The sequence below is a fragment of the Plecotus auritus genome (genome assembly GCF_963455305.1).
Source record: "Plecotus auritus genome assembly, chromosome: 8".
NCBI classification, from domain to species: Eukaryota; Metazoa; Chordata; class Mammalia; order Chiroptera; family Vespertilionidae; genus Plecotus; species Plecotus auritus.
The window spans coordinates 162,430,892-162,456,273 of NC_137782.1; the positions used below are offsets into that span (position 1 = coordinate 162,430,892).

At 48.5% G+C, this 25,382-nt stretch overlaps 1 protein-coding gene across 1 annotated transcript in view; it reads right to left on the reverse strand.

Annotated features, from left to right (window-relative positions):
* Positions 1-25,382, reverse strand: part of PLB1 (phospholipase B1) — a gene marked incomplete at its 5' end in the record, with an annotated part of 115,400 nt that overhangs the window by 82,414 nt on the left and 7,604 nt on the right. Inside the window, 10 exons of the mRNA XM_080684244.1 lie at positions 473-552; positions 1,289-1,351; positions 3,685-3,771; positions 5,552-5,603; positions 5,913-6,003; positions 8,842-8,885; positions 9,411-9,451; positions 11,648-11,706; positions 12,555-12,627; positions 14,485-14,546. Coding sequence (XP_080540370.1) covers positions 473-552; positions 1,289-1,351; positions 3,685-3,771; positions 5,552-5,603; positions 5,913-6,003; positions 8,842-8,885; positions 9,411-9,451; positions 11,648-11,706; positions 12,555-12,627; positions 14,485-14,546 — 652 coding nt within the window. The remainder of the gene's footprint in view (positions 1-472; positions 553-1,288; positions 1,352-3,684; positions 3,772-5,551; positions 5,604-5,912; positions 6,004-8,841; positions 8,886-9,410; positions 9,452-11,647; positions 11,707-12,554; positions 12,628-14,484; positions 14,547-25,382) is intronic.

A 25,382-nucleotide genomic window follows, 5' to 3' on the forward strand; every position in this document is an offset into this window, starting at 1 on the left:
GGTGGGGGCAGGCCATCTGACTACATCGCCCAGACCAGTGGTCGGCAAACTGCGGCTCGCGAGCCACATGCGGCTCTTTGGCCCCTTGAGTGTGGCTCTTCCACAAAATACCATGTGTGGGCGTGCACGTACAGTGCGATTGAAACTTTGTGGCCCATGCGCAGAAGTCGGTTTTCGGCCTGGGTGAGTCTATTTTGAAGAAGTGGCGTTAGAAGAAGTTTAAGTTTAAAAAATTTGGCTCTCCAAAGACATTTCAATCGTTGTGCTGTTGACATTTGGCTCTGTTGACTAATGAGTTTGCCGACCACTGGCCCAGACTGACTGGTTCCTGCACATGCGGCTCCACCTCTCTGGGCCTCCGTCCTTTAAATCTCCTTCAGGGGATCAGTGTGTGGTGACATGCCCCGCCTAGTTCCTGGCACATGGCAGCCCCTCCACAGATGCTGGTCCCATTCCACTCCCTTTTTTTTACCTGAACTGGGTCCCCTGGTGCCGCGGAGAGCCGCCCGCAGCCTCAGAGAGGTCCACCAGGTTCACAAATGCTCTGGGGACCTAAGAGGAAAGTGGATGGGGTGGTGGGGAAAGATGCGAAGTCATCGTCGCTGCCCAGGGTCTTCCCTGGAGCCCTTGGTGTGAGCCCATTTGAGGGTCTGGCTAGCGTGGTGGGCCTCTTTGGGAGAAGTTTGGTTGGGGTTGGTCCAAAGCTGCCAGCCCTGCTGGTGATGCAGAGACGTGGCATTCACCACCCTCAAGGCGGGCAGGGCACCGTCCCACCAGGTGTCAGCGAGGAAGCAGGACTGGACCGCGCTGGTGACGGGACTCCGGACCCTCCGCCACAGGGAAGCAGCCTCCCAGGAGTCAGACCCGCAGAGCTTGCTCATCACGGTCCCTCCACAGAGGGAAGCCCTGGAGGGTCTCAGGGACCCTCCCGCCAGCACTACCCGGCACTGTTCAGGGGAGAGCGGGGTCACTGAGCCCCAGGGAGGGGCTGTGCGCTCTCCTCTTCCTGCCCAGAAGTCTGCTGGAAATATCTTTTGCAAGAGTGGAGGGCCTAAACCTGACCCAGGTTTTTATTCCAAGTCTCCTCCAGACCCTTCCCCTCATCTTGCTTTCCCTCCTGGGAGGTCTGCCACTAGCTTTCTCTCAACCCATGGAGGCAGTTTGAGTACCCAGAACCTTCCCTGCCAGCCCTCAGCCCTCCGAAGGGCAGCGCCCTCTCTTCTGCAGAAGGCAGACACCAGGCAGCTCGGGGGCGTGGTCCATGGAGGGGGGACGCCTTGAGCCTCACCTCCCGCAGCAGGTAGTCCAGCATCCTGGTCAGCTTGCCCATGCTGCCTGTCACGTGCCTGAGCTGGGAGAGGAGACACGTGCTGAGTGTGGGTGGGGACAGGGAACATGGGGCCGAGGATGCCTAGACTCAGGCCCCCCTGTCCCTTCCCCTCCCCACCCTTCCCTCTCAGCTGAGATGACAGTGACCAAGGCCCTACAAGACACCCATTTCCCACAAACAAATAGTAGAGTTTCCAGAGCTCCCGAGGGTTTTTGTCCATTCTGACTTTCCCTACCCATCATCCACTAGGACAAAATCAAACGCCCCCGAATGAGAAGTTCCACGTCAGGAAAGGGCAAGCTCAAGGTCAAGGAAACGCTACAGCTCACATCGTGGGGTGGGAGATGGGAGACAGGACTTACTCCCAAGGGGCGAACACAATTACCCTTGGATTTAAGGTCCCAGATGGGCCTCAAAACTTCCACATGGCATTCTTTTATCAGACCTCTCCCTGCCACATCTGCCCGGAGTAAGAGTAAGAAAAGGCTCCTGTCACCAGGTATTTAAAGACACCCTTTCCCACTAATGCCCTGCAGGGGATGGAAGTAAATAAACAAATGAGAGCACTCCAAAAATAGATCCTGGTTTACCTCTTCAGGGTCAAAAAACCACAAGACAAACAAACAAAAAAATAAAACACACCAAGTAAAAATAAACTTTACTAGACAGACTGCTAAGCCGCCTGTATATCAGCTGTCCCCTGAAGGAAGACAAGGAAGGCCCAGGAGCTGTTCTGTTTCCTGGGGGAACACAGGCGGTGATGCTGGAGACAGCTGTCAATCACCCGTGCTGTGACCGCACTGGGACTCTCTCCCCACCCAAGTCCCTGTGCAGGCAGAGGCCTCAGGCGAGAGGTTGGCCTCCAGAAGCCAGTTGAGCCCACTCTGTGGCCGTAGCCAGCAATAAAGCCTGCTGTCTCATTTTCTTCAGGCGGCGTGAGTCTTTCTCTGAACATGACGGTAAGCATCTCACTTTTCCTTCTGCAGAGCCTTGGGAATTCTGTGTGGAGAGGCCCTCGCTGCCCACACTCAGGGCATCGAGCTTCCACAGGGAAACTCGGGGGTCCCTGCGTGTCTCCCCACCAAGGTGCTTATTCACGGCTGCAGAGCGAATGGGGCTCACCAGTCCCTCGGGTGCTGGATGCTTGTCTCCTGGGCACCAGCTGTCCCTGTTCCTTAGTGGAACACAGTAAACTCTTACAGACATGCCCCTCATCTGTAAGGTCACACATAATAAACTCCTCCTTGAACCCAAAGTCAGGAAAAAGCTTATTTTTCCAAATGAAAGGACACATTTTTATTTGTATCTTTTGCTTTCACAGTCAGAAAAATGCTTCAGTCAAAAGGTATAAACACTTTTAGGTTTCCTGAAGCCTCCTGCCACCGTACCCTCCCAATGCCGACACCTGCTTCTAAAGGCCTTTGCAACAAATAAATGATAGATTTCTTGCAGTGTCATTGGCTTTGAGTTTTTTCTTCTTCATGTTTTTCCTTCTTTTAACTGATTTTCCCCCCATCTTACTTATTAACAAAACTAGACTTTAACTAGAGAGCAGTAAAGAGTCCAGACCATGTAAGCGTCTGTTTCACTGCAATGGGCTAGGCCAGTGGTCGGCAAACTTGCGGCTCGTGAGCCACATGCGGCTCTTTGGCCCCTTGAGTGTGGCTCTTCCACAAAATACCACGGCCTGGGAGAGTCTATTTTGAAGAAGTGGCATTAGAAGAAATTTAAGTTTAAAAAAATTTGGCTCTCAAAAGAAATTTCAATCGTTGTACTGTTGATATTTGGCTCAGTTGACTAATGAGTTTGCCGACCACTGTCCTAGATAGTCACCTACAGAAATAATAAATGAAGTCACATATTTCATGTCCTGCATCCAGGAATGCTAAAGAGCCTGGAGAATGGTCTACAGGCATTAACAGTAGGCTTCTCATTACTACTAGAGTTCATGGGGAACTACAGTTCAAGAGGTGATGACAAGAGTACACATCCTGCTTTATTTCCTAAATTCAGTACTTAAATGACATCCGAGTTAAGAGAGGCAAAACAATTTTTAACTAGGGGGCTGATTTTTCTCAATTGTATAATGATCATTGACTCAGCTTATCTATAACTCAATTTCCTTTACCTGATATCAAAAATGGTAAAATACCTTTCCCTATATATGGTTCCTTGAATCCTTAGGTATCCATCCATCCATCCATCCACCCATCCATCCATCCATCCATCCAAACCCTGAAATACTAGTAGGTGCCATCAGGCCCAGCCCAGGTGCAGACCAGGCAGGTTTAGTTCATTCACTCTGCCCCCACCCTGGCACTTGCAATCCCTCTGACGCCCAGTCTGTGGTTTACCTGTTGGGTGGAGGGACACAGGTGACACTGGTTTGCGTTACTGAAGAACACGTTGATTAGCTTCCAGTCATTTTGAAAGTCAAGTTGCTGAAGAAAAAGGCAACATCATCAAAAAGCAATAGTGGTAAGACCTGATACCAAAAGGGCTTTCTTTTCATATCTTTCAATTTCACATACCCACCCCCATAAAATCATAATTATATTTCTTTTTTCAAAAAGAGAATTATATGGTGGGAAACTCAAATTGTGTAACTGATTTAGAAGGCAATTTGGCAAAATATAGTTAAAAGATTTTTAAAGGCATACCCTTTGATTCAACAATTCCATTTCCCAAAACATATTGTAAGGAAATAAGAATACATGAAAGATTTAGCAGCAACGGTGAAGACTTGTTTATAACAGTAAAAAACTGGAAACAACATAAATGTCTAATATAGGGGATTGCTGCGCAAATTGTCAAATACTCATAAGATGAAACACTGTGTAGCCCTAGCTGGTTTGGCTCAGTGGATAGAGTGTCGGCCTGAGGACTGAAGGGTCCCGGGTTCGATTCCGGTCAAGGTCACATGCCTGGATTGTGGGCTCAATCCCCAAACATCATTGACGTTTGTATCTCTCTCTCCCTCTCCCTCCCTTTCTGAAATCAATAAAAATATATTAAAAAAAAAAGATGTGTAGCTACTAAAATGGTGTTGGAAAATGTAATTATTGTCATGGAAAATACCACACTTAAGAAAGCAGTTATAAAAGTATCTACATGGAGTAACATCCTAGTTTTATAAACTGTACACATGTGCTTGGAATAAATGCACCTGGAAAAAATACGGGAGGGGATGTACACTGAGTTGTCAACAGCAGTGATCTCGGTTACTATTCTTCTTGTTTATCTGCGTTTTCTCATTTTTTGGTAATAAACATGTGTCACTTGCATAACAAAAAAAATAAACATTTGCTTTGCTCTTTAAGAGGCGGCATGATGCCGTTGAAGAGCGCAAGACTGTGACTCAGCAGCTTTAGATTTTCCCTCTAACTAGCTGTGTGAACTTGGACAGGGCACGGGAATTCCTTGGACTTCAGTTTCCTCATCTGTGAAATTACGGGGTTGGATTCAAGACCTCCCAGCTATTTTCCAGAATGCTGGGTTCACTCCAGAAATCCTAGGATTCCCTTGCTATCCCTTGGATTCCCGGCGTATCTCCGGCATCTGCCCTGAGCCTGTAACCTGCCACGGCCTGGCTCTCATGCCTGCGCTCTTTAGTGAATGCACTGCCCACCGAGACAGCGGCTGCCCTTGGCTCCAGCCGTCCAGGCTCAGCGCTTGGGTAGAGCCAGGTGGGCACCAGGGCCCCGGCAGGTGTGTTACAGGGGCCTCCACCTCAGAATTAAAACGAACATGGTAATTAACAAGAATAACAATCGCCACTTCCATGACAATGACAGCGGCAGGCACATCCAACACCTCATTTAATCTTCCTCAATCCTGTGCTACTGCCTCTTAGGATGCCCATTTCATAAACTGGAAAACGGAGGCTCAGAGAGGTTGAGCGCCTTAACCAACTTCATACAGCGAATGGGTGGAGAATTCAGGATCCCCACTTGACCGGGTCTCCCTCAGGAACCCACGCTCTCAACCACCTCCCTGAGTGAGAAGTCGTGTAGTCCATCAGGAAGGCAGGACCACTGTGCAGGGGAGCAGTGGCCCTGTGCTTTGACGGCCGCCAGGAAGAGCACGTTCAGAGGGCCCAGGCCTCCCTGTTTGCTGAGTTCAGGGCCCCGTGGCCCAGGGCCTCGGCTGCCTGGCGCGTCTGGTCTGACGGCCTCGCACAGACACGGGCAGCCCCAGGCACAGAGCCAGATGGGTTCTTACCTGGTTCTTTTTCATGCTCCTCACCAGTTCCTTTGCCTGAATCCACAAGTCTCTGCACAGAGGGAGGTGAGCGGAGAGGAAACCAGTTCCATATCACTTTGTGCAGGGCTGGAAGCTGGCCCCTTGCCCCCGCCCAGGAGCCAGTCTCCGAGTCCAAGGCTACACTGCACCAGCCCTGGTTCTGGAGGGCAGACCGTGTCCCGATTTTTAAAATTAGGCCCATCAGGCAGACTTAAATCGGTGCCGGAGATGCACTGTGGCTCTGACTTAACACAGACCTTTATTTTTAACCCCTTTGACTTTGCCAGGTGCCCCCTCCCCCAATGCCCCTACCGAGGAGAGAGCCAGGAAAGGAACTTACTCAGCACCAATGTGGGGTATCACTCTCCTCCCAAGGGTGCACATGGGGCTCAGAACAGAGGGATTGAAGTGTTTGATGATGTCTGAAAGGACTAAAGAAAGGGAGGGCTGGTCTGAGGGTTGTGGCTCTGACAGCTGCAGGTCACCTGTAGGGACTGTCCCCTCTGGAGTGAGGTGCCCAGGGTCACCGACCCTCTTCCAAACCATGACCTTCACACCGGCCTTGGGTCGTGAAGTCAACCTCATGGCAGGCCCCCGGAAGCGGGAGCAAATGGAGCTAAAAATGAACATCTGTCCAGCGCTAGGCCAGGCTCAGTACTCAGCATCTTATATGAGGAAAGGGGAGACAGGCCGAGAAGCTAACGCACCCGAGGTCCCCAGGCTGAGAGAAGCTGGGTGGCATGGACCCCGGGAAAGTGCGCAGGACAGGGACCTGGGCAGGCTGCCCCCGGCCCCTCTCTCCTGAGAGTGACAGCAGGTGGGAAAGCTCTGGGGAGCGGAGATCGGAGATCGTGTCCCAGAGCTGACAGCCAGAGGGCCGCTAAAAATAGCACTGCCGGGAGCAGTTATGTGGTGTCTTGCTCCCGGGAGAGAAGAGGGCAGAGCGGGGAGAGTGTCATGGTATGGAGATGCCCCCACACACTTCTCCCGGGTCTTCCTCTCTTTCTGCCCCCACCCAGAAGTGCCGGGGGCTTCGTGGGAGCAGAAGGGCTCCAAAGGGCTCCCGCTGAAGGAGCCGGCACTGTGCAGGCAGCAGACAGGGAAGGGGTCGGGGTGGGAAGCTGGGCTGGAGGCAGGACACTGGTCACTCAGCCTTGTCGGCTTGGCAGCCACCAAGGTCACGTGTGGCTCAGTCTTCTTCATCCTCAACCCAAACTCATGAGCATCCTTTTCTAAGCCCTGAGCAGCTTGCAGAAGGAGCCCATTCTCACATGTGGTGAGAAAATGGAAAGCTCTGTGGCCAGTGGAAGACTACATGTGTGTTGAGTGTGTGCATGTGTGTGTGAGAGAGAGTATGTGTGTGAGTGTGTGGTGCGGGGGCGGGAGGGGGCACTTTTCCTCCCAGGCATCAGGACAGCTGTGAGGGTGAGAGACCTATCTGGCGCTCGGTCTTTGAAAGAGAATTGCTTCCCAGCTAGAGGTGTTTGTGTTGTGTGGCTTCTTTGTGCTCAAACAGTTCCGTGGATCTTTTCACAGACACCTGCCTGTCGTTGTGTTTTCCTTCTGCGGTGCACCTGTCCGTCCTCTCTGTCCTCTGCCTCTCTCTGGGTTCTCAGGCTGCGGGGCTGGACCCCCTTGTTCACAGGGACCCTGCCATGTACTGACTATGGAACCTGGAGAAAGCCCCGGCCCACCCCGCCCATCCTCAGTTTCCCTCTCTGCACCCTGGCTGTGCTGGGCGAGGGCATGGCCAGACTTGAAGAGCTCTGCGCTCCGGGGCTGAGGGAGGGTGGGCTGAGCTTGGCCCACTGCATGGCTCTGGATATCCCCAGCGCTTTCTCCTCGGAAGACCTGGCGCCCCTGTGCTGGCTCAGCACCCCCGCACCCCCAAACATACACACACACACACACACACACACACACACACACACACACACACGTGCTGAGCTTCCAGGACCTGCCCTCCACCCCGCCCGCCCGCCCTGCCCTGCGTGTAGGCTGGGTCCACTGGCAGCTCCGGGGAGTCCTACCTCTGAGGACGCTCAGGGGCCAGATCTGTCCTCACTGCCCTGCCTTGTGTGGCACCTCCGGCCCGGTGAGACTCCTGGCCACGCTGCTTAAGTAGGGGCCGCCAGGACTTTGCACCAGGCGGGCAATCAAGCACAGCCCCTGTGTTTGCGCTTCAGGATCTAAACTATACCTTATCTTCCCAGACACCACAAATACACCACCCCATTTCTTTTTTCCTGCCATGTCAGGGTAAACAGGGCCAAACCTAGGAGGGCTGTGACAGTCCCCCAGTCTGTCGGGGCCTCTGCTTTCGGAACCTCTGACCCTTTCCAAGGGACTCTCCCGCCACTTTGGCCACCAATATCCCCTCACCTGTCAGTCAATCCTGGAGGGTGAGCACCAGGTCTCCACCTGCCCTGCTAGAGGGCAAGGCTGAAGGCAGGCCCAGTGCCTCCCTCACCCCGTCCTTTGCAGGGAGCCTAGTCACTCCCAGGCCCATGGGGACTCTCCTGGCTGCACTGGCAGGGCACCGGCCACCTCACTGCCATTGCTCTCAGGAGGTCAGCTCAGCAGAGGGCACGCACTGCGTCCGAGCCGCCTCGCCCTAATTGTGAGGGAGCAGTGGTTTCCTTGTCACCGATTCTAACATCCCACGAGCTAGTTCAGCTGGCGTTAAGGGACTTGAGGTTTCAGGATGACTTTTAATAGAGTCACAAGGGGCGTCTGATGTTAAATGAAAAAACAGGTTACAGAGAGCATATCATCAGCACATTCATATGTAAAGTAGCCCAAATGTTAACAATGATTATCTCCAGATGGTGGGATATAGTTGATTTTCATTTTTTTCTGAATCCAATTGATATATTTATAGCTACGGAGTTATTGCAAAATGAAAGAGGCTGAAAATTAGACCAGGCCCTCTCCTTTGGTGAGGGGTGGGCAGTTCCTGCAGATGAAGTGCTATTGGTCCAGTTCTGGGGGCTGGTGTGTGGGGGTGGGGGAAGGCTCAGGACTCCAGCCCAGCCACCCCAACCCTTCTCCCATGTCCTCTAACCCACCAAAGCTTCCTGGTGTCTGTTTGCTCAGAGACCCTCAGACACGTTTCTCACGCCCTCCTTTCAGGGTGACTGTCCTCCCCCCTTCTCCTCAGACTCCACAACAAAGTGGCCAATAGGGTACATTCTCTTCATTTACGAAAATGTGCTGTGTCGGGAGGGATGGGACAAGCTGGGATCTGGCCCTGAATGCCCAGGACTCACCTGTCACCACTCCCATGCACGCCTGCTGTGGCCTCTTCCCAAACCTGCAAGCAGAAGCAAACATGCACGTGTCAGACTGGATGTGTCACCTGCCAGCAACCCCCTTGGCCTCTGGGGTCTGTCTCCTGACAAGCTTTCGCTCAGCCTGGCTCTGCTTCTTTGATTGTCCTTCCTGGAGTTGGAGACACAGCTCAGATGGCAACGGAGTCACCCAAATGGGGTCCACAGCTCCGTCTGGGCCCTTCTCCCCACATCCCCAGCTGGAAGGGGCTGCGGACACCGGGGAAGAATGAGACAGACCCTGGCCCACCCTGCACGCGGCCCCTGAGCAGAGCAGGGCGCCTGGATGGTGGAGGGAAGCGAGAATCCCGCGTGTGGCCTTCCTGCTTTTCCTCCAGGGGATTCACAGGCATGGGGAGTGTGGACCGGGAGGCAGGAGACTGGGGTCTCCTAAGGGACACCTCTCCGAAGGGAGCCGGAGCGAGGCCTTTCCTCCCTGGCCCCGAAGAGCAGAGCAGGCCCTCTGAGGCTCGCCCCGCTCCACTGCTCTGTGATTCCAACATAGTTACCATGGCTGCTTCTTCGCACCGGCCGTCCCCGGGTCTAGGAGCTGGAAAAGATAGCAGGTGTCAATCCAGCCGGGAAGGCAGCCCAGCCTGTCCTCCGGAGGCCCCAGCTGCCCGTCAGACAGCCCCTCCCACCAACTAAAAGGGAACCACGATCCAGAGGAAGGTCACATCACCCAGGCCAGTTTTTCAGGGAGGAAGAGTGGCAGGCTCCCTCCACAGCACGTGGGGCAGAACCCAGAGAAATAGAAGGTGCATGCATGTGTGTGCACCTGTGTACTGTATGTGCAGTGTGTGTGCATGTGCATGCATGCATGTGTACATACGTGCACTTTGCACATGTGTGTGCTTGTACATGTGTATAGTGTGTGCATGTGTGTGCTGTGTGTGTACCTCTCCTGAGGCAGAGGAATAGGAGCTGTGAATGGGGTCTTCAATATTTTACACTATATGCATGTGCTGTGGTTGATTTGTTCTTATATTAAACATGAACCACAGTGTTAGTTTGAAAATGATTTTTACATTTACAAATCTGGTATTTAAAGTTCTATGAGGAAAAGGGAGTTCAGAGCAATTAACAAACAAGTGCTGGTTCCTGTCACAGGTGAGTGTTTGTGCGTTGGTTACAGAAAGCCCCGGGAACTCAAAGCAAAAGTGTCCACATTATGGGCTTTTCCCATGTTATATTCACTGTCTTACTTTCCCAGGCCTGACTTTTTATGCACCAGGCTCAGCTCACAACAGCCAGCTCTCCGGGCAGACAGGTTTTATTCTGCAGGTGGAGGTGCCCGTCAGTGTCATGATAATGATTCTGGGGCTGGGACACCATCCTGGACTGAAGCTGTATTCTGGGCCTCAGGCTCACAGAAGGAGAAAGGATGCCCTGAGTGACAGGCAGGAGCTGGGAGTCTGAATAATTCATGAATACGGAGCCTTGCAGAGCTGGGGCCAAAGACTGGAAGTCGTTGATTGGCTTGACTTCGGAAGCCTGACTCGGAGTGATTTTCCTGCAGTGAATTTCCTGCCCAAAGTGGAAGACTAGGAGTCCTCCAGCGAGTGTCACACATTCTGGGCTCTGGAATGCAAGCATCAGCATGCAGGGCACACGGCTCAGCAAAGTCAGTGCACTACCCATGACATGAAACCTCTTTTCTCACTATCTTCCCTCTCCCAACTCTCCCAGCAGTAAACCTCCACCTTCACCCCGGTCCACACACACACATACACACACACACACATACACACACACACACGTCACGCGTGCAGCTTTGCCACCACCGGCACAGCTAGAGGAAAACGAGGACAGGGACTCTGTTTGCTGATTTCATTGGGTCTGTGCTCAGTTTCTAAGTGAAGTCTCATACTTTGCACACAGCTGCCCCCGTGCACGGGGGAGTGGGCTGGGGCCTGCAGCAAGGGGGAGAGGCTGAGGCTGTAGGGAGCACAGCCTGCAGCAGGGTCAGGGGAGGGACACTGGAAGACACACAGTGGGCAGAGGTGGGCGGAAGACACTGGAGGGACAGGAATGTCCTGGTTCCGGTGCGGGAAGTATAGCAGGGCCCTGGGGCAGAGCAGAGAACACCTGCTCAGTGGTCTGTCTGTCAATGTGGGGGTCACTGGCCTTGGAGCTGGAGGTGGGCAGCAGGGCAGTGGGCTTTTCCTAAGGGCAGGGGGACTGTGGAAAGCCAGGGTGGGGAAACCCATTGGCATTCACTCTGCCCTCCAACCTATTCTCTCCAGATGTCTCGTTCTCTGTGCTCCTTCCTCTCTCTCCATCTTTCTCTCCTTTCTCCCTCTGACCACGAAAAATACACCACTTAAAATGTGTTAGCAAGGATGGATATATTTTTTTTAATTTACCAAACAGATAGGATGTTTTTTCTTTATGTCACGAATAGAAAGCTTAAGAGATTATTTTTTTAAAATTCTGTGTAATCTTCACCTTAATTTATCAATGGGGTTCATTTACCAATGAGAAACTCCAAAAGTTTCCTCACCCGAACATAAAGGGAGACACTCTTTTAATTTAAAAAAAAAAAAAAAAGACTCAGAGCTCCCTAGGTTTTAGGATTTCCCCACTTTAGAGAATAATCTCTCTACCAAAAGGAAACATTCTGCCTGGTTACCACGAACTCATTCCGAGGGTTCATTGAAATCATGCATTGATTTCTTTTCTACCTATACTCCTTATATAACAATCCAATCCCTGTCTCCCACCTCCATCCCCTTGAAATACTCACAGTTTCCACATTGCCAATGGCTGCCACGAATTTAATATCAGAAGGTCTCAGAGAGTGGACTGCAACGACAAGAACCCAGGGGAGAGGGTCGGGTCTACATTCCCCACAATGTGGGCCAAGGATGCTAAATGGAAGGGGCAGGCCCCTGTCCTACAGTCTGAGGACAGCTGTGAAAGCTGGGCCACGAGAGTGGAGAGCTGAGGACCAGGCGGCGGCTGGGAGCCCTAGGAACCTGCTCCAAACAGGCTCACTCCTCTCTGGAGGCCACACTGTTAACCGAACTCAGGATCTCCAAAAGGTATCCCACGGAAGGTCACTGTGGGCCTCGTTTTCCCTCTCACCTATCGCATGGCTCTGTTTCTGGACCACCATTAATAAGAGGGCAAAGCATTAAAATGAAAGCCACTTGGGTACACAAAGGATCACACTGGTTTGAAGATTGCCAGAGAACAGCACTCAAAGCCTATGAACAGACGTAAACATTGGATGCAGGCTGTATGTGAATGGTACACCAGCAAGCCTCCTTGACCATCTGGGCTACCAGCATTTCTAGAATTCAGTCTCCCTAGAAACCCCTTTCATCTAATGGGCTCCCCAAGAAGCCATTTCCTAAGAAATGCATTGATTTCTTTCCTACCTACATTTTTTGTATAACAGTTCCCATAACATTGTCTGTGGGCTCTCCTGGAAGCTGCCCTCATCAGCCAAGCCACTGTGGGGTCCTGTTGGTTTTATCTCTGACTGGTGTGCCAGTCTGTGTCCCACAGTAGAAATAAATGAGGGGGAAGGAGAAGGTGTGAGGGACTAGGGATGGGAAAGAGGAAAGACTTGAATCACCAAGGAACAAGAGAAGTAGGGCTGGAGCCTCTGTTGGCCACACCAGAGTCATGGCTCAGGGGTCACATACCTGACTCAGAAGGCACATTGGGTCCTGACTTCTTTAGGTCGCATGCAAATGGAAAACTCTTCAGGCTTTGCAACTGAAATCAAACATCAGAAACATCAACTGCCTTGAATGGAAATACTGCAGGTCCGGAAAGCCTGATGTAGAAATGAGCATGTACTTGTTCTATCTAGATCCAAAGTCCAGAAGCAACAACTGTCCCCATTCAGGTCTTACTAATCCCATGCCGTTCACCTAGTATGAGGGGACATGTGTTTTTGACAACAATTTTAGCAGGTGGAAGGTAAGGGTGCCTCCAAAAAGTGGGATGGAGAAGGAGGGAGCATAAAAATCAATTCTTGGGATGATGACAAAGTTCTTGAGGTGGACAGTAATGATGGTTGCGCAACAATGTGAAATGTACCTAATGCCGCTGAATGATACATTCAATATGATTAAAATGGTAAATTTTATGTTATGTACTGTTTACCACAATAAAAAAGAAATAAATTAAGAAGAGACCCACTGTGCCTAGACGAAAATATTTTTGAAAATACATCTATGATATATTTATTTGTATTATATACTTTCATCTAATTTGATTATTTACACAAAAGCAGGTAGTTGGGGCACTATGTTTATATGCTGCTGGAATCTGGGTAAACTTGAAACTGGAGACTTGAGTCTTCACCAGATTGGTGTGTCCTGAGCCCAGAGGGCTGCTGAGAGCAGAGGAGGGGCTGGGTGGCCAGTGCTCAGGTCCTCAAGGCCACTCAGGCCTCCTCAGCTGCTCACAGGAGTCCAGAGCATCTGCTTCTGTGAATCACATGAATGGCTTTGGAAAGGGAGATCATATGTTTTCTCTCCAGAAATGAAAGTGGCAGAGGAAATACCGCAGGTCCTTAAATAAAGTCATTTCACTCAACTTCTAACAGGGATGAGACGCCATAGAAACATAACTCTTGTCTATAGCAATTAGCCTCTGGTAAAACCGGTTTCATTACAGGTCATTTCACCGCAGTTACAAGAACCTATCAACGGTGTTAAGTGAGGACTCACTGTACTCCAACAGGGGGAAACTGAGTTCCTTGGCCACATCTCTCACTATCACAAGACACAAGTTAATTCCTCTTGAATTACCGATTGCAGTAAGAGATAAAGCATTTACTCTCAGCTCTTATCTTGTGGATATGCTGGGAAGACCTAACCCAGATGCCTTCAGATAACTCACAGCATCTGCCTCAAGGTTCATAGAGATAACAGCCCATTTATAACTCGTCCTGGACACTTCTGGGAACCACCCACTCAGTCTGCAGGACTGATGAGCCCCAAATTCCAGAAGATACAGTCATGCTGCCCTTGTCCTGCCTGGCAGCCAGGCTATCCCTGGGGGCAGCAGCTGATCCGGCTCATTCCCTCAAGGAAGGGACCTGCCAACTTGCATCAAGCCTTGGATTTATGACCGGTCAGTGTGGCTCAGTGGTTGAGCATCAACCTGTGAACCAGGAGGTCATGGTTCTACTCCCATCAAGGCACATACTGGGGTTGCAGGCTCGATCCCCAAGTGTAGGGTGTATAGGAGGCAACCGATCAATGATTCTCTCTCATCATTGATGCTTCTCTCTCTCTCTCCCTTCCTCTCTGAAATAAATACAGATATATTAAAAAAAAAATGCCCTACCTGGTTTGACTCAGTGGATAGAATATCAGCCTGCAGACTGAAGGGTCCCAGGTTTGACTTCAGTCAAAGACACATGCCTGGTTTGCGGGCTCAATCCGCAGAAGGGGGCATGCAGGAGGCAGCCGATCTGTGATTCTCTCTTATCTTTGATATTTCTATGTCTCTCTCCCTCTCCCTTCATCTCTGAAATCAATAAAAATATATTTTTAAAAAGACTTGGATTTACCCACTGGAAGAGACCCCTTCATCCCTCAAAGGGGACAGAGCCCTTACCTCTGGCCATAGCTGCTCTTCCAATGTATTCTCTCCAGGGAAGGAATGGGCCTGGGTGGTCCCTAAAATAAAGCAAAAATAGTTCGGGTTATTTAGCTGGAATTAACTCCCACCCAGATTTGTACATTGCCTGCCCTTCCTCCCAGCCCTAGCTGTGTGCCCAGCTCAGTAACATCCCTGTGTTAGGAAAGTCTAGATTCCATTCCTCCAACTATCACCTCCATTGTTTGGGACACTCTACTTCCATGAATGCAGCCGATTAGAGCAGAATCCCCAGGTTGAAAAGGACCCGGAGACAGGGAAGCATCGATCAGACTGTCAAACCTCAGAGGGAAGGTAGGGAAGAGTGGGGGTAAGGGGGAGAGATCAACCAAAGGACTTGTATGCATGCATATAAGCCTAACCAGTGGTCACAGACAACAGGGGGGTGGAGGCATGCGTGGGGAGGGGTTTGGGATGGGAATGGGGGATGAGGACAAATACATAATACCTTAATCAATAAAGAAATTAAAAAAATAAATAAAAATAAAAATGTATACTTTGCATTCCAAAAAGAAAAGCAAAAGAGTTATCTGAGAGGGGTCAGCAATGACCCATACCGTGCACAGCCACATCACGGCAGATTCCTTTACTGGTTCCTTAGCAAAAGGCAGAACTCTCGAGGAAGATCATGTTGGACAAATGCTGCTGTTGTTTGGGGAGCCAGGACAAAGCAGGGGGGTGAAGGCCATTCTGGAATAGTCTCACCAGTGACGTGAGCTTAGAGGAGCTCCTCATGGGATTCCCAGCAGCCACGACTGTACATAATGGCTGGGCAGGGGCTGTCTCGAGGGGTCTTGCTGAATGCAGGTGAAGGGGAGAAAAGTCAGGTAGGGAGATGGCAAAGACACTATCCATCCCAGCTTACTGTGGGGCAGTCTTTTAAACATTTTTCTTTTTTAGTTTTAAAAAATAGACCCCTCTACGTGTACAAATTAATGTGTTTTCCCATAAAGCATTGACCTTTTAAATATACAAATAATAGTACAGTACAATTAACAGCCCTCTAAATATAGGAACAAAAACAACAAAAAATCACCCACAGTGCCACTACCCCTACAACCAAAAGTGATGTCATGTGTGGACACTCTCATGTCCGATCAGGCACACTTTTCATTCAGTTGTAGTCAATGTGGATGCAATTTTGTATCCTGCAAGGTCCCTTTAATAAGCATTTTTCATGTTGTTACATAATCACGATGCATTTATGATACTGATGTGACTCAGAGATCCTGGTGCCTTGCTTCCTCTGACTTCTCCCACCCAGTTCCCTGCTCTGGACACCATGTAAGGTCCTGCAATGTAAGGTCATATCATGTGACCCCAAAGGGCATTGGGCAATGCCAGGGGGAGTCTGACTTGGGGGACAGGGCTCAATTTCTTTCCACCCCAGCCTTCTGCAGCTTTACTTTTTGACCCTGAAAAGAAATTATCTGGAGTTTGATGAGGAGCAAGAGTGTACTTCCATTTCCTGTCCACGGGGAGGTCGGGCACTGATTTCTATGCTGGAGCTCCTAACAGGAATGATGGCTGTTGCCTGCCCTCAGATTTCAGTGACCCTTTAGAAATTCCCAGAAGAAGGCTTCTGGGCAAAAAGAGCCACGTGATGGGAAGGTGCCAAGGTGTGGGCAAGCACAGAGCCCTGGGGAAGGCCGAGCACAGGGCTTGTAACTGGAGGGGAGGGCGAGTGGAGGCGGGTGGATGAGGCTTCCCAGACAGACAGCAGAGGGGCTGTGGATCTGCAAATGCCAGGCTATTCCATGCAACAGCAAGCCAGGACCGGTCTTTGAAGAGAGGAGTGCTAAGGTGTCGTGCATGATCATCACCTGGCGCAGTGAGGCAGGTGAATTAGCAGGGCAGAGACTTGGGAGTATTTTGGTAACAGTCTTTTTAAGCCAGGATAATAATCTGCGTGGTAGCCAATACTTACATGAAATAATTCACTGAACCTAACAACCCTATGAGCTAAATACTATTAATCCCCCTTTAGTGATAAGGGCCCAGCAAGGTTAAGCAGCATTTTATTTATTTATTTATTTTTAATATATTTTATTGATTTTTTACAGAGAGGAAAGGAGAGGATAGAGAGTTAGAAACATCGATGAGAGAGAAACATCGATCAGCTGCCTCCTGCACACCCCCCACTGGGGATGTGCCTGCAACCAAGGTACATGCCCTTGACTGGAATCGAACCTGGGACCCTTCAGTCCGCAGGCCGATGCTCTATCCACCGAGCCAAACCAGTCAGGGCTTAAGCAGCATTTTAAAGGTGACACAGCAAATGATGATGGCACGATTGAAAATGGGCGTCTGGTTCATGGGCCATGCTCATCACCAATGAGCTAAGTCCCTGTCCAACTTGAGACCAGAGCTCAGCAAACTTCCCCTGTCAAAAGCCAGATAGTCAGTGTTTTAGGTTTTGCAGAACGTACGGTCTCTTTCACAATCACTCAGCTCTGCTGTTGCAGTGTAAGAGCAGCCACAGACAATATGTAAACAAATTAACTTTATTTATAAAGAGTAAAAATTTGAATTGCATAAAATTTTCATGTGTCATGAAATATTCTTTTTAAAATTGTCCCCCGCTACATAAAAAGTAAAAGCCTTTGTGAATATCACCAAACTGGTTTTGAAGTCTAATCGCCAACAGAGAGCGGAAGGAGAAGAACAGTCAGAGGACTGACACTACGAAACCGCAAGATGTCGTCTCCGGCCGCAGGAATCGAGAGAGTGTGATATTGGCAAAGGAAGAGACAACTAGACCCCTGGAACAGACTGGAGAGCCCACAAAACCCACATGAACACAGTGAACTTGTCCTCGACAGAAGAACAAAAGCAATACAATGGAGAAAGGATGTCTGTTCAGCAAATGGTGCTGGAACAACTAGACATCCACGTGGAAAAAGAAATGAATCTAAAAATGTCAACACCATTCTCGGCTCACAGGTCCTATAAAAACAGGCGGAAGGCTGACTCGGGTGCACGGGCCATTGTTTGCCAACCGGTGCGTGATCTAGGCTGCGACAGAAAGTGGTCATCAAGGTGAATGGGAGGGTGGCATCTCATTGGCCGTAGCCCTTAGCCCCAAGGACCCCAGGGAAACCTGGGATTGGCCTCTAGATTACCAGGCTGCTGCTGCCACCACACTTCTGCCCTGGGCTTTGCCAGGACCTTCACAGACAGAGGATCACAGACGCCAGTAGCCAACTGTCCCCTGGTCTGAGACATGTCCCATTCAGCACCTCTCATCCTCCAGGCTCCTCAAAGAAAGCCATTGGTCCCCTGATGTATGTAGCTGTTTTCTTATAAAAAAGGGTTTTATGATAGCGAGCTTACTCAGAACTCTATACAAATTTTAAATGAAATAACACAAGCAGAAGACCTAGCCCACTGCCTATGCGATGTATATATTGAAACAGGTTAATTTTGGTAAAGGGTGCTATTGCTTTACCATCAAAACATCCAGGGAGACAGATGTGGTTATTAGTACACTTTTATAACAGCAAAAGTGAAAAATTATTTTAGAGGGGCAGGGCTGGGTTGAGAGATCCTGTCTGCTGACTCTAGTTCTAAAAGGTTTTAAAGGGGCTCAAAGAGGCTATTTTTGAAGACAGTTGACGGATCCCATTTTTTTCCTGCAACTATTCTGAACTATGCTGGGCCTTATTTCTTTCCTCTGCAGACATTCTATTATGCATTTCCATATTGAGGAGCAGGGAGGGAGAAAAGGAGGGGAGAGGGGTAGAGAGAGATAGCGGGAGAGATAGAGAAAGAGAAGCTGTTGCGAGTCATAAATGCAGCAAGAATTTGAGGGGTCAAGAGCCAAAGAAAAGTAAAGAGAGTAAGCCCAACAGTTGATGCTGTTTTTACCCTTGAAGCATTTGCCAAATCACAGGCCATAGATATCAGCAGGTAGGAGGCTGATGTGCTGTGAAGCTTCAGGCAGTTCCATGGAGGTGGGGAAATACTTGAGTTCCATGCCAGTCAGGAGGAGGGGCTGTAGTAAATGTCTCGGGCTTTCAGCTGGGACTCAAAGAGCTAGAGTAGGAGCAGGGATGCACTTGAAACAGACCAGCCTCCAAAAAGACTAAAGCCAGGCTTTCTTGTTTGTTTCAGTTGTTGTTGTTTTTTAGTTTTCAATTATACTTTACATTCAGTATTATTCTATATTAGTCTCAGGTGTACAGCATAGCGGTTAGAAAATCATGTACTTTACAGAGTGGTCCCCCCAATGTTCCAAGTACCCACCTGGCCCCATATATAGTTATTATGACATTATTGTCTATACCAGGTATTTTCTAGTCTGTCATTTACATCTCTGTGATTATTCTGTGACTACCGATTTGTACTTCTTAATCCCTTCCCCTTTTTACTCAGCCCCCAAGCCCCCACCCCTCTGGAAACCATCAGTCTGTTCTCTGTATCTATGACTCTGTTTCTATTTTGTTTGTTTGTTTTGTTCTTTAGATTCCACATATAAGTGAAATGATATGGTATTTGTCTGACTTATTTCAGTTAGCAAAATACCCTCTGGGTCCATCCATGCCTTCGCAACAGGTAAGATTCCATTGTGTATATTTGTCACAGTCTGGTTCCAGATTAGATTAAGGTGATCTGCCTCTATCTAAACACCTGCCAAAAGCAAAAGTAAAGCCTTGATGGAAAAAGATAGCAACACCCAGAACTTGAAATTATCTTTCTGCTTTTTCATATACAATGCCTATCGTTTAATAATAAAAACATTTCCCAGGAGACAACACACAATAAACAGAAACCAAGAGAGAAAAACAAAACAAACAACAGAAAGTGAAAAGTGGTGGACTAATGGGGGAATAAATGGGTAATGTCTGCAGCTTTCTTAGCCTGATGTTTTGTTCCCTGTTTGGGATTAGAGGTGAACTGATCAGATATTTAACAGGGAAACCCCAGCAATGAGAACTGAAATATGCTCTCACATATTCGGGGCTGACTAGAAATCTATGTATGTGGTAAAGAAACCTGCAAGAGCCCTATGTACAAGTAAAGGAATGAGAATTGGCTGCAACTTTGTGTTTATTTTCCAATCTACTCACAGACCAATAAACAGAACCTTACAAATGCCGGGTGCCTGAGCATGACCTCTGTCCAACCATTGGCTGATCACGAAGCCATGTAGACCCAGGCCTGAGCCCCTAGGATTCCAGGTTAAAAAAAAATAATAATAAACACAATAAATAATAAACTGAGCAAAGGAGACATCAGTGGCAGGATAGGTGAGGGAGACCAATTCCACAGTTTAAGTCCAGACAAGTTCCTAAGAACTAAACCAACGACTCCCAGAAAAACAAAGCTGAATCCAGAATTGCTTAATTTTATCGAATACGTCCAGTTATCAACCAAAAGTTGCTAGAAATGCCTCAAACCTGAAAAGTTAGGCTTGTGCTCAGGAAAAAGAGCAATGAATGGAAACTGGCTCTGAGTAGGCTCAGTGTTAGATTTTGCAGGCAAAGTCTTCACGGCAGCTATGGGTTGAAAAGAATTTAAAAAATTATGTTCAAAGAATTACAGAAAAACATGTAGACTAAAGACTCAATAAATAGAAGAGATAGAAGAGACATATATCTTCTTTTACATATATTTACATAGCTATAATATATACTTATAATCAATTCCAGAGCTGAGAAGTATAATAACTGAAGGATTTACTAGATGGGCTCAGCAACAGACTTAAGATGGCAGAAAAAAGAACCTGTAAATGTAAAGATAGACCAATAGAAAGCACATTTCTGAAAAAGATAGAGGGGAAAATAAACAAAGCCTCAGAGGTCTGTGCATACTATCAAGCATACAAACATACAGGTAATGGTTTCTAGAAGAATCAGAGAGAGAAAGAGGCAGAAAAAGATTTGAAGAGGTAATGACTGAAAACTTCTCACATTTGATGAAAAATATTGAGCCATACATAGAAGAAGCTGTATAAAAACAAAACCGTAGGTAGGAAAATCACAAAGAAAATTTTACCAAGACATATCAACTATAATAAATGATATGTCTAGGCATAGTTCTAAAGACAAGGGAAAAAAATCTTGAAAATAGCAGAAGAAAAGCAACTTTTTGAATACATGAGACCAACATGATGATTAATGGCTGACTCATCATCAGAAACAATGGAGGCCAGACGACAGTGGAATGACACATTCAAAATGCTAAGAGGAAAATGGTTCTAGAGGAATAAAGAAAAGAAAGACTAAATATGAAGGGAAATACAAAATAATATTGACTGTAAAAAACAACAACACACAAACAAACAAAAACAGAAGCCAGAAAACTATGGCCCATAGGGTCAACTCTGTCCACAGCCTATTCTTGTATGGTTCTCTAGATAAGAATTGCTTTTACATATTTAAAAGGTTTGGGGGAGAGGAGGGGAAGATGGAAAGAAGAAGAATATGTGATAGAGACCATATACAATCCACAAAACCTAAAATATTTACCATTTGGCCCTTTACAGAAAAAGCTTGCCAACACCAATATAAATAAATAAAAATAATATAGTGTGGAGTTTAAAATATATGTAACATTGCTGTATGAGCAGATTTGGTTGGAGTAAATGGAGTTACACTGATATTAGACTTTAATAACAAGGATGCATGTTGTAATCTTAAATGCCAAAATAACAAAAAAATGTATAATTAGTGAGCTATTAATGTTGGGTAGGGTGGTGGAAACTGAAGCAAAGAAGAAGAAGAAGGAGGAGGAGGAGGAGGAGGAGGAGGAAGAAGGGGAGGAAGGAGAAGAAGAAGGAGGAGAAAGAGAGAGAAAAGATCATAGAACAGGTAGGACACACTGAAAGTATTAAATAGATCAATTGGGAAAATAAAAAAAAAAGATGCTAAGGGGAGGTGTCTGACACATGGTAAAGATGGCAGTAATTGCTAGTTACAATTATTATAATTCAGTGTCAGAGAGATGGTTAGCATAGACCTGTGGTCGGCAAACTGCAGCTCTCGAGCCACATGTGGCTCTTTGGCCCCTTGAGTGTGGCTCTTCCACAAAATACCACGGCCTGGGTGAGTCTATTTTGAAGAAGTGGCGTTAGAAGAAGTTTAAGTTTAAAAAATTTGGCTCTCAAAAGAAATTTCAGTTGTTCTACTGTTGATATTTGGCTCTGTTGACTAATGAGTTTGCCGACCACTGGCATAGACCATTTTTCAGACCCTTTCTAGCTCCATATTCTGGGTTTTCCTCATAGAACTATATAGTTCACGTTTTCAACTTGAAGATCTTGATCATCCATGATAACTGACTGCCCTAGGGTGTCACAAAGAGGCTCCACCTGGAATCAATGTTAATGTCTAGACCTGAAGACCCACATGGAAACTGTGGACCCTTTGGTTCTGTCTGTCCCCACTGAATCCTGGAATGGCATGGGCCCTCTCTCTGGTTCTCTGCTTTCCACCAGGTAAATGGGAAGAACGTTTCTTGCCTATTCCCGCAGCGCTCTCAGGCACTGTGGGAAAAATTGTCAAAGCACCTGTGACATGATTGAACCCAATCCAGAAATCCCAAGGGAATTTTTCCTTTTTGGAAGGCTGTTTTAGCCCAAGCTCATGGATCTATGAAAAGCTTAGAGCTCTCAAAAACAAAACAAACAAACAAAAAAACTCACCTCCATAAGGTCAGTAAGGGAAAAAAACATGTACTTTTCCACCCTGATGAAAATGAAAGAGAAAGACGTCTGTGCACACTGTACGAGACAGGCTTGGCTAAGATCAATCACCCTCGGTGGATACAGCCACCACGGAGGGCCCGGAGCTGACAAAGGGCCCTTAGAGCATGGGGCCTTGGCTCCCAGAAGTCATACCCAATTCTCCTTCAGGGAAGTACCTTCTGGAGCAGTGATTCCCAACACATCGCCTGCTGCATAGCCCCACAACACAGAGATGCAGATTGGACTGGTCCTGCCATTTTGTGACCTTGATCAAGGGTTCCTCTCTCTGAACTTGGACTTCCTCATCTAGAAAGTGGGGGTGAGATTGGCTTCCCTTCCTTCCTCATGGGGTTGTCATAAGGATCAAAGAAGAAGAAAGTGCTGTGAACGAGAGGGCTGTACACATGCGAGGGGTGAATGGTCTCTCTGGATGAAAGGGAGGTGCTTGCCCCGGGCAGTGGGGAGGACGGTCAAGGCCAACACATGTGGCCTTAAGTCCACTCTTCAGTGTACATTACATTCTTGGGCTCTTTGAAAGTGTATAATGTCCTCACAGCAACCCTAAAGAGTAGGTAAATAGGATCCTGTGGGCATGTTTTACAAGCTCAGAGAGGCTAGGTGACTTCCACCAGCTCACACAGACTGAGGGCAGGGCAGGCCTTGCACGCACACACACACACACACACACACACACACGCACGCACGCACACACACACCCCGCACCCACTAAGCAGCGAGCTGGGAAGGGGAGGGTCCAAGTCAGCCAGTGTTTGTCCCCTGTGCTCTTTTGGACTGGAAGCTGCCGGGCCTTCACTGTCATTCCCACTCGCACCCAGGGCCTGTGGGCTGCTGCTGGCCACCTGTGAGCAGGCACATGACTGTCTATGGGAGCCGAGTCAGAAGCCATGAGTCACGCCTGGCTGCTGCTCCAACACGAGAATTCCCAGTGCTCCGGGGAACACGGGATGTTAGCTTGGGGAGTCACATGCCAAAGTCAGTGGAAGGTGACACGGAGGGCCAGAGAACCTTTCTGGGGTAGCTAGTCTGACCTCTGCATGTTTGTCTTAGAATTCTGGAATGGCCGAGGTGGGCAGATCTTTGAGGTCATCTTATTTAATACCTCTGGACACTAAAACCCAGAGAGGTTAGCAAACTTGCCAGAGACCATTCAGCAAGTTACTAAAAGGGTTCTGTGTGGAGCTCGAGTCTCTTTAACCTACTCCGGTATGCTTTCCCCGACACCAGGGCCTTTTTACAAGGTTATAAAAAGGCTTATTAGTATGGATGTTGTTCTGTAACCCGAGTTCCCAGCATATGGGAATTTATTCTGTGGCCAATAGGATTTACACCGTCACAGTCCCTAGGTAGACACAACCTCTAGTCTGATGAGATTATAAGAAGCATTAGAGATGATGTGGACAGTGCCAAGCCACCAATCTCTAAATACTTCATGTCTTGTGCTGACGACCACAGGGAGACACCACCACCCATTACAGATCCCATTCCAACCAGAGACCAGTGCACCCTCATGTTTCATCTACTCATGTCACCCAAGATCCCACAAGCACAGCCCGTGCCCCTAGACCGGCAAGGAGGCTCTAGGGAACACCCTAACAGGAGAGAACCTACTCGAAGTTGACATGAGTTTTGCTGTTGACTGACTTTATGACCTCAGACAGGAATGCTTTGCTTTTCAACTGTATTTTCCCCAACTTCCTCCCGGGGACAATTGGGGCAGACCCAGAATCAGAAGGAATACCCTGAAGAAGGGGGTCCCGTGGTGAAAGTGAACAGGTGGTGCCTGGGCAGCAGCCTGGGGCCCCAACTCCTCCTACACTAATATCCTCCGTGACCCCTCCCAGCGGCAGCCACCAAGGGCCAGAACGTTAAGGGGGACAGACAAGAGACCATCAAAGCTGGGGGTGGGGCGTGATGATGATTAGTGAGCTCCAACCAGAAGGGATTCTTAGGGAACTGTGTGCCCCCTCAGGAAGCTCTCCTCCCGGAGGCGACTGGGAATTTCTGGTGGGAAGAAAGGAGCAGTTTCTCACCGCCATGCCCGGGCCTTCCCAGAGCCCAGCACACTCACTGTTGTGCTCTCCAGAGCTGGGCATACTGGTTCACCAGTGTGCTGTCTCTTTCGACTCGTGACCTTTTACGTCTGAAGCCAACAGTCACATCTTGCCCCAAATGCCACTTGCATTAGGCTACTTCCTGCTGAAGAACCTTTAATAGCCCCCCACTTCCGCTGTAGCAAATTCAAATTCTAGAGTGCTGGGTGACATGGGGCCCGTCACTTTACCTCTTCAGGGTTCCATTTTTGTAAATGTGAAAGAAAAGATTTGGATTAAATCGTTTCAGAAGTCTCTTCAAGCCGAAAGACATCGTGATCATCTCTATTGTTCTCCTTGTCTTGGCATTTCAAAATTCCCAACACCAACCCTGCACTCCAGACCAGGCCTGCTCCCTGCTCCTCACGCCCATGTGTTGGGCCCCCACTTTGCCTTTGGCGGTGCTGCTCCCCACACTTGCATGTCCTCCTTGTTCCTCTGTGTTTATTTAATCCCACTCAGCCTTCAGCGCTCAATCGAGTTTCACCTCCCACATGAAACTTCCCCAGCCCACATTCATCTCTCAGTTCTCTGAATCCTGGTGTTTTCATTACAGCTACTTGCACCTATTTTGGTACTTAATTCTGCCCCAGTGATTTTATGCAGATCAGCTCTCTCTCCCCAGAGGGGTCCTTACATTTGGTTTATGATCTACCAGCCAGGCTCAGCCTAACTCCTGTTCTTAGAAGAGTGCTCAGACAGTTGACTGACAGCAGCAAAAACGCAGCTTGATGAAAATGATTGACAATAAAGTCCTAAAAATTTACAAGGTACAGATGACATCTCAGGCAGGCAGGACTCCTGAGCCTCCAGAGAAGATCCCCATACCTGGGTGGGGATGCCACTAACTAGGTATATGACCCAAGCAAGTCCCCACCCATCTCTTATCAAAAACTGGAAGGACTTGGGCCACCGGAAGTTCTCTGAGATTGCTTCCAACTCTTATTTGGCATGACCGTATTTCCAGAAGGCTGGGCTAGCAATTTCCAGGAAGGAGGAAGGACTCTGAGCCCTTATAAAACGAACATTGACTAGCTTCACTTGTGCTGATGACAGAA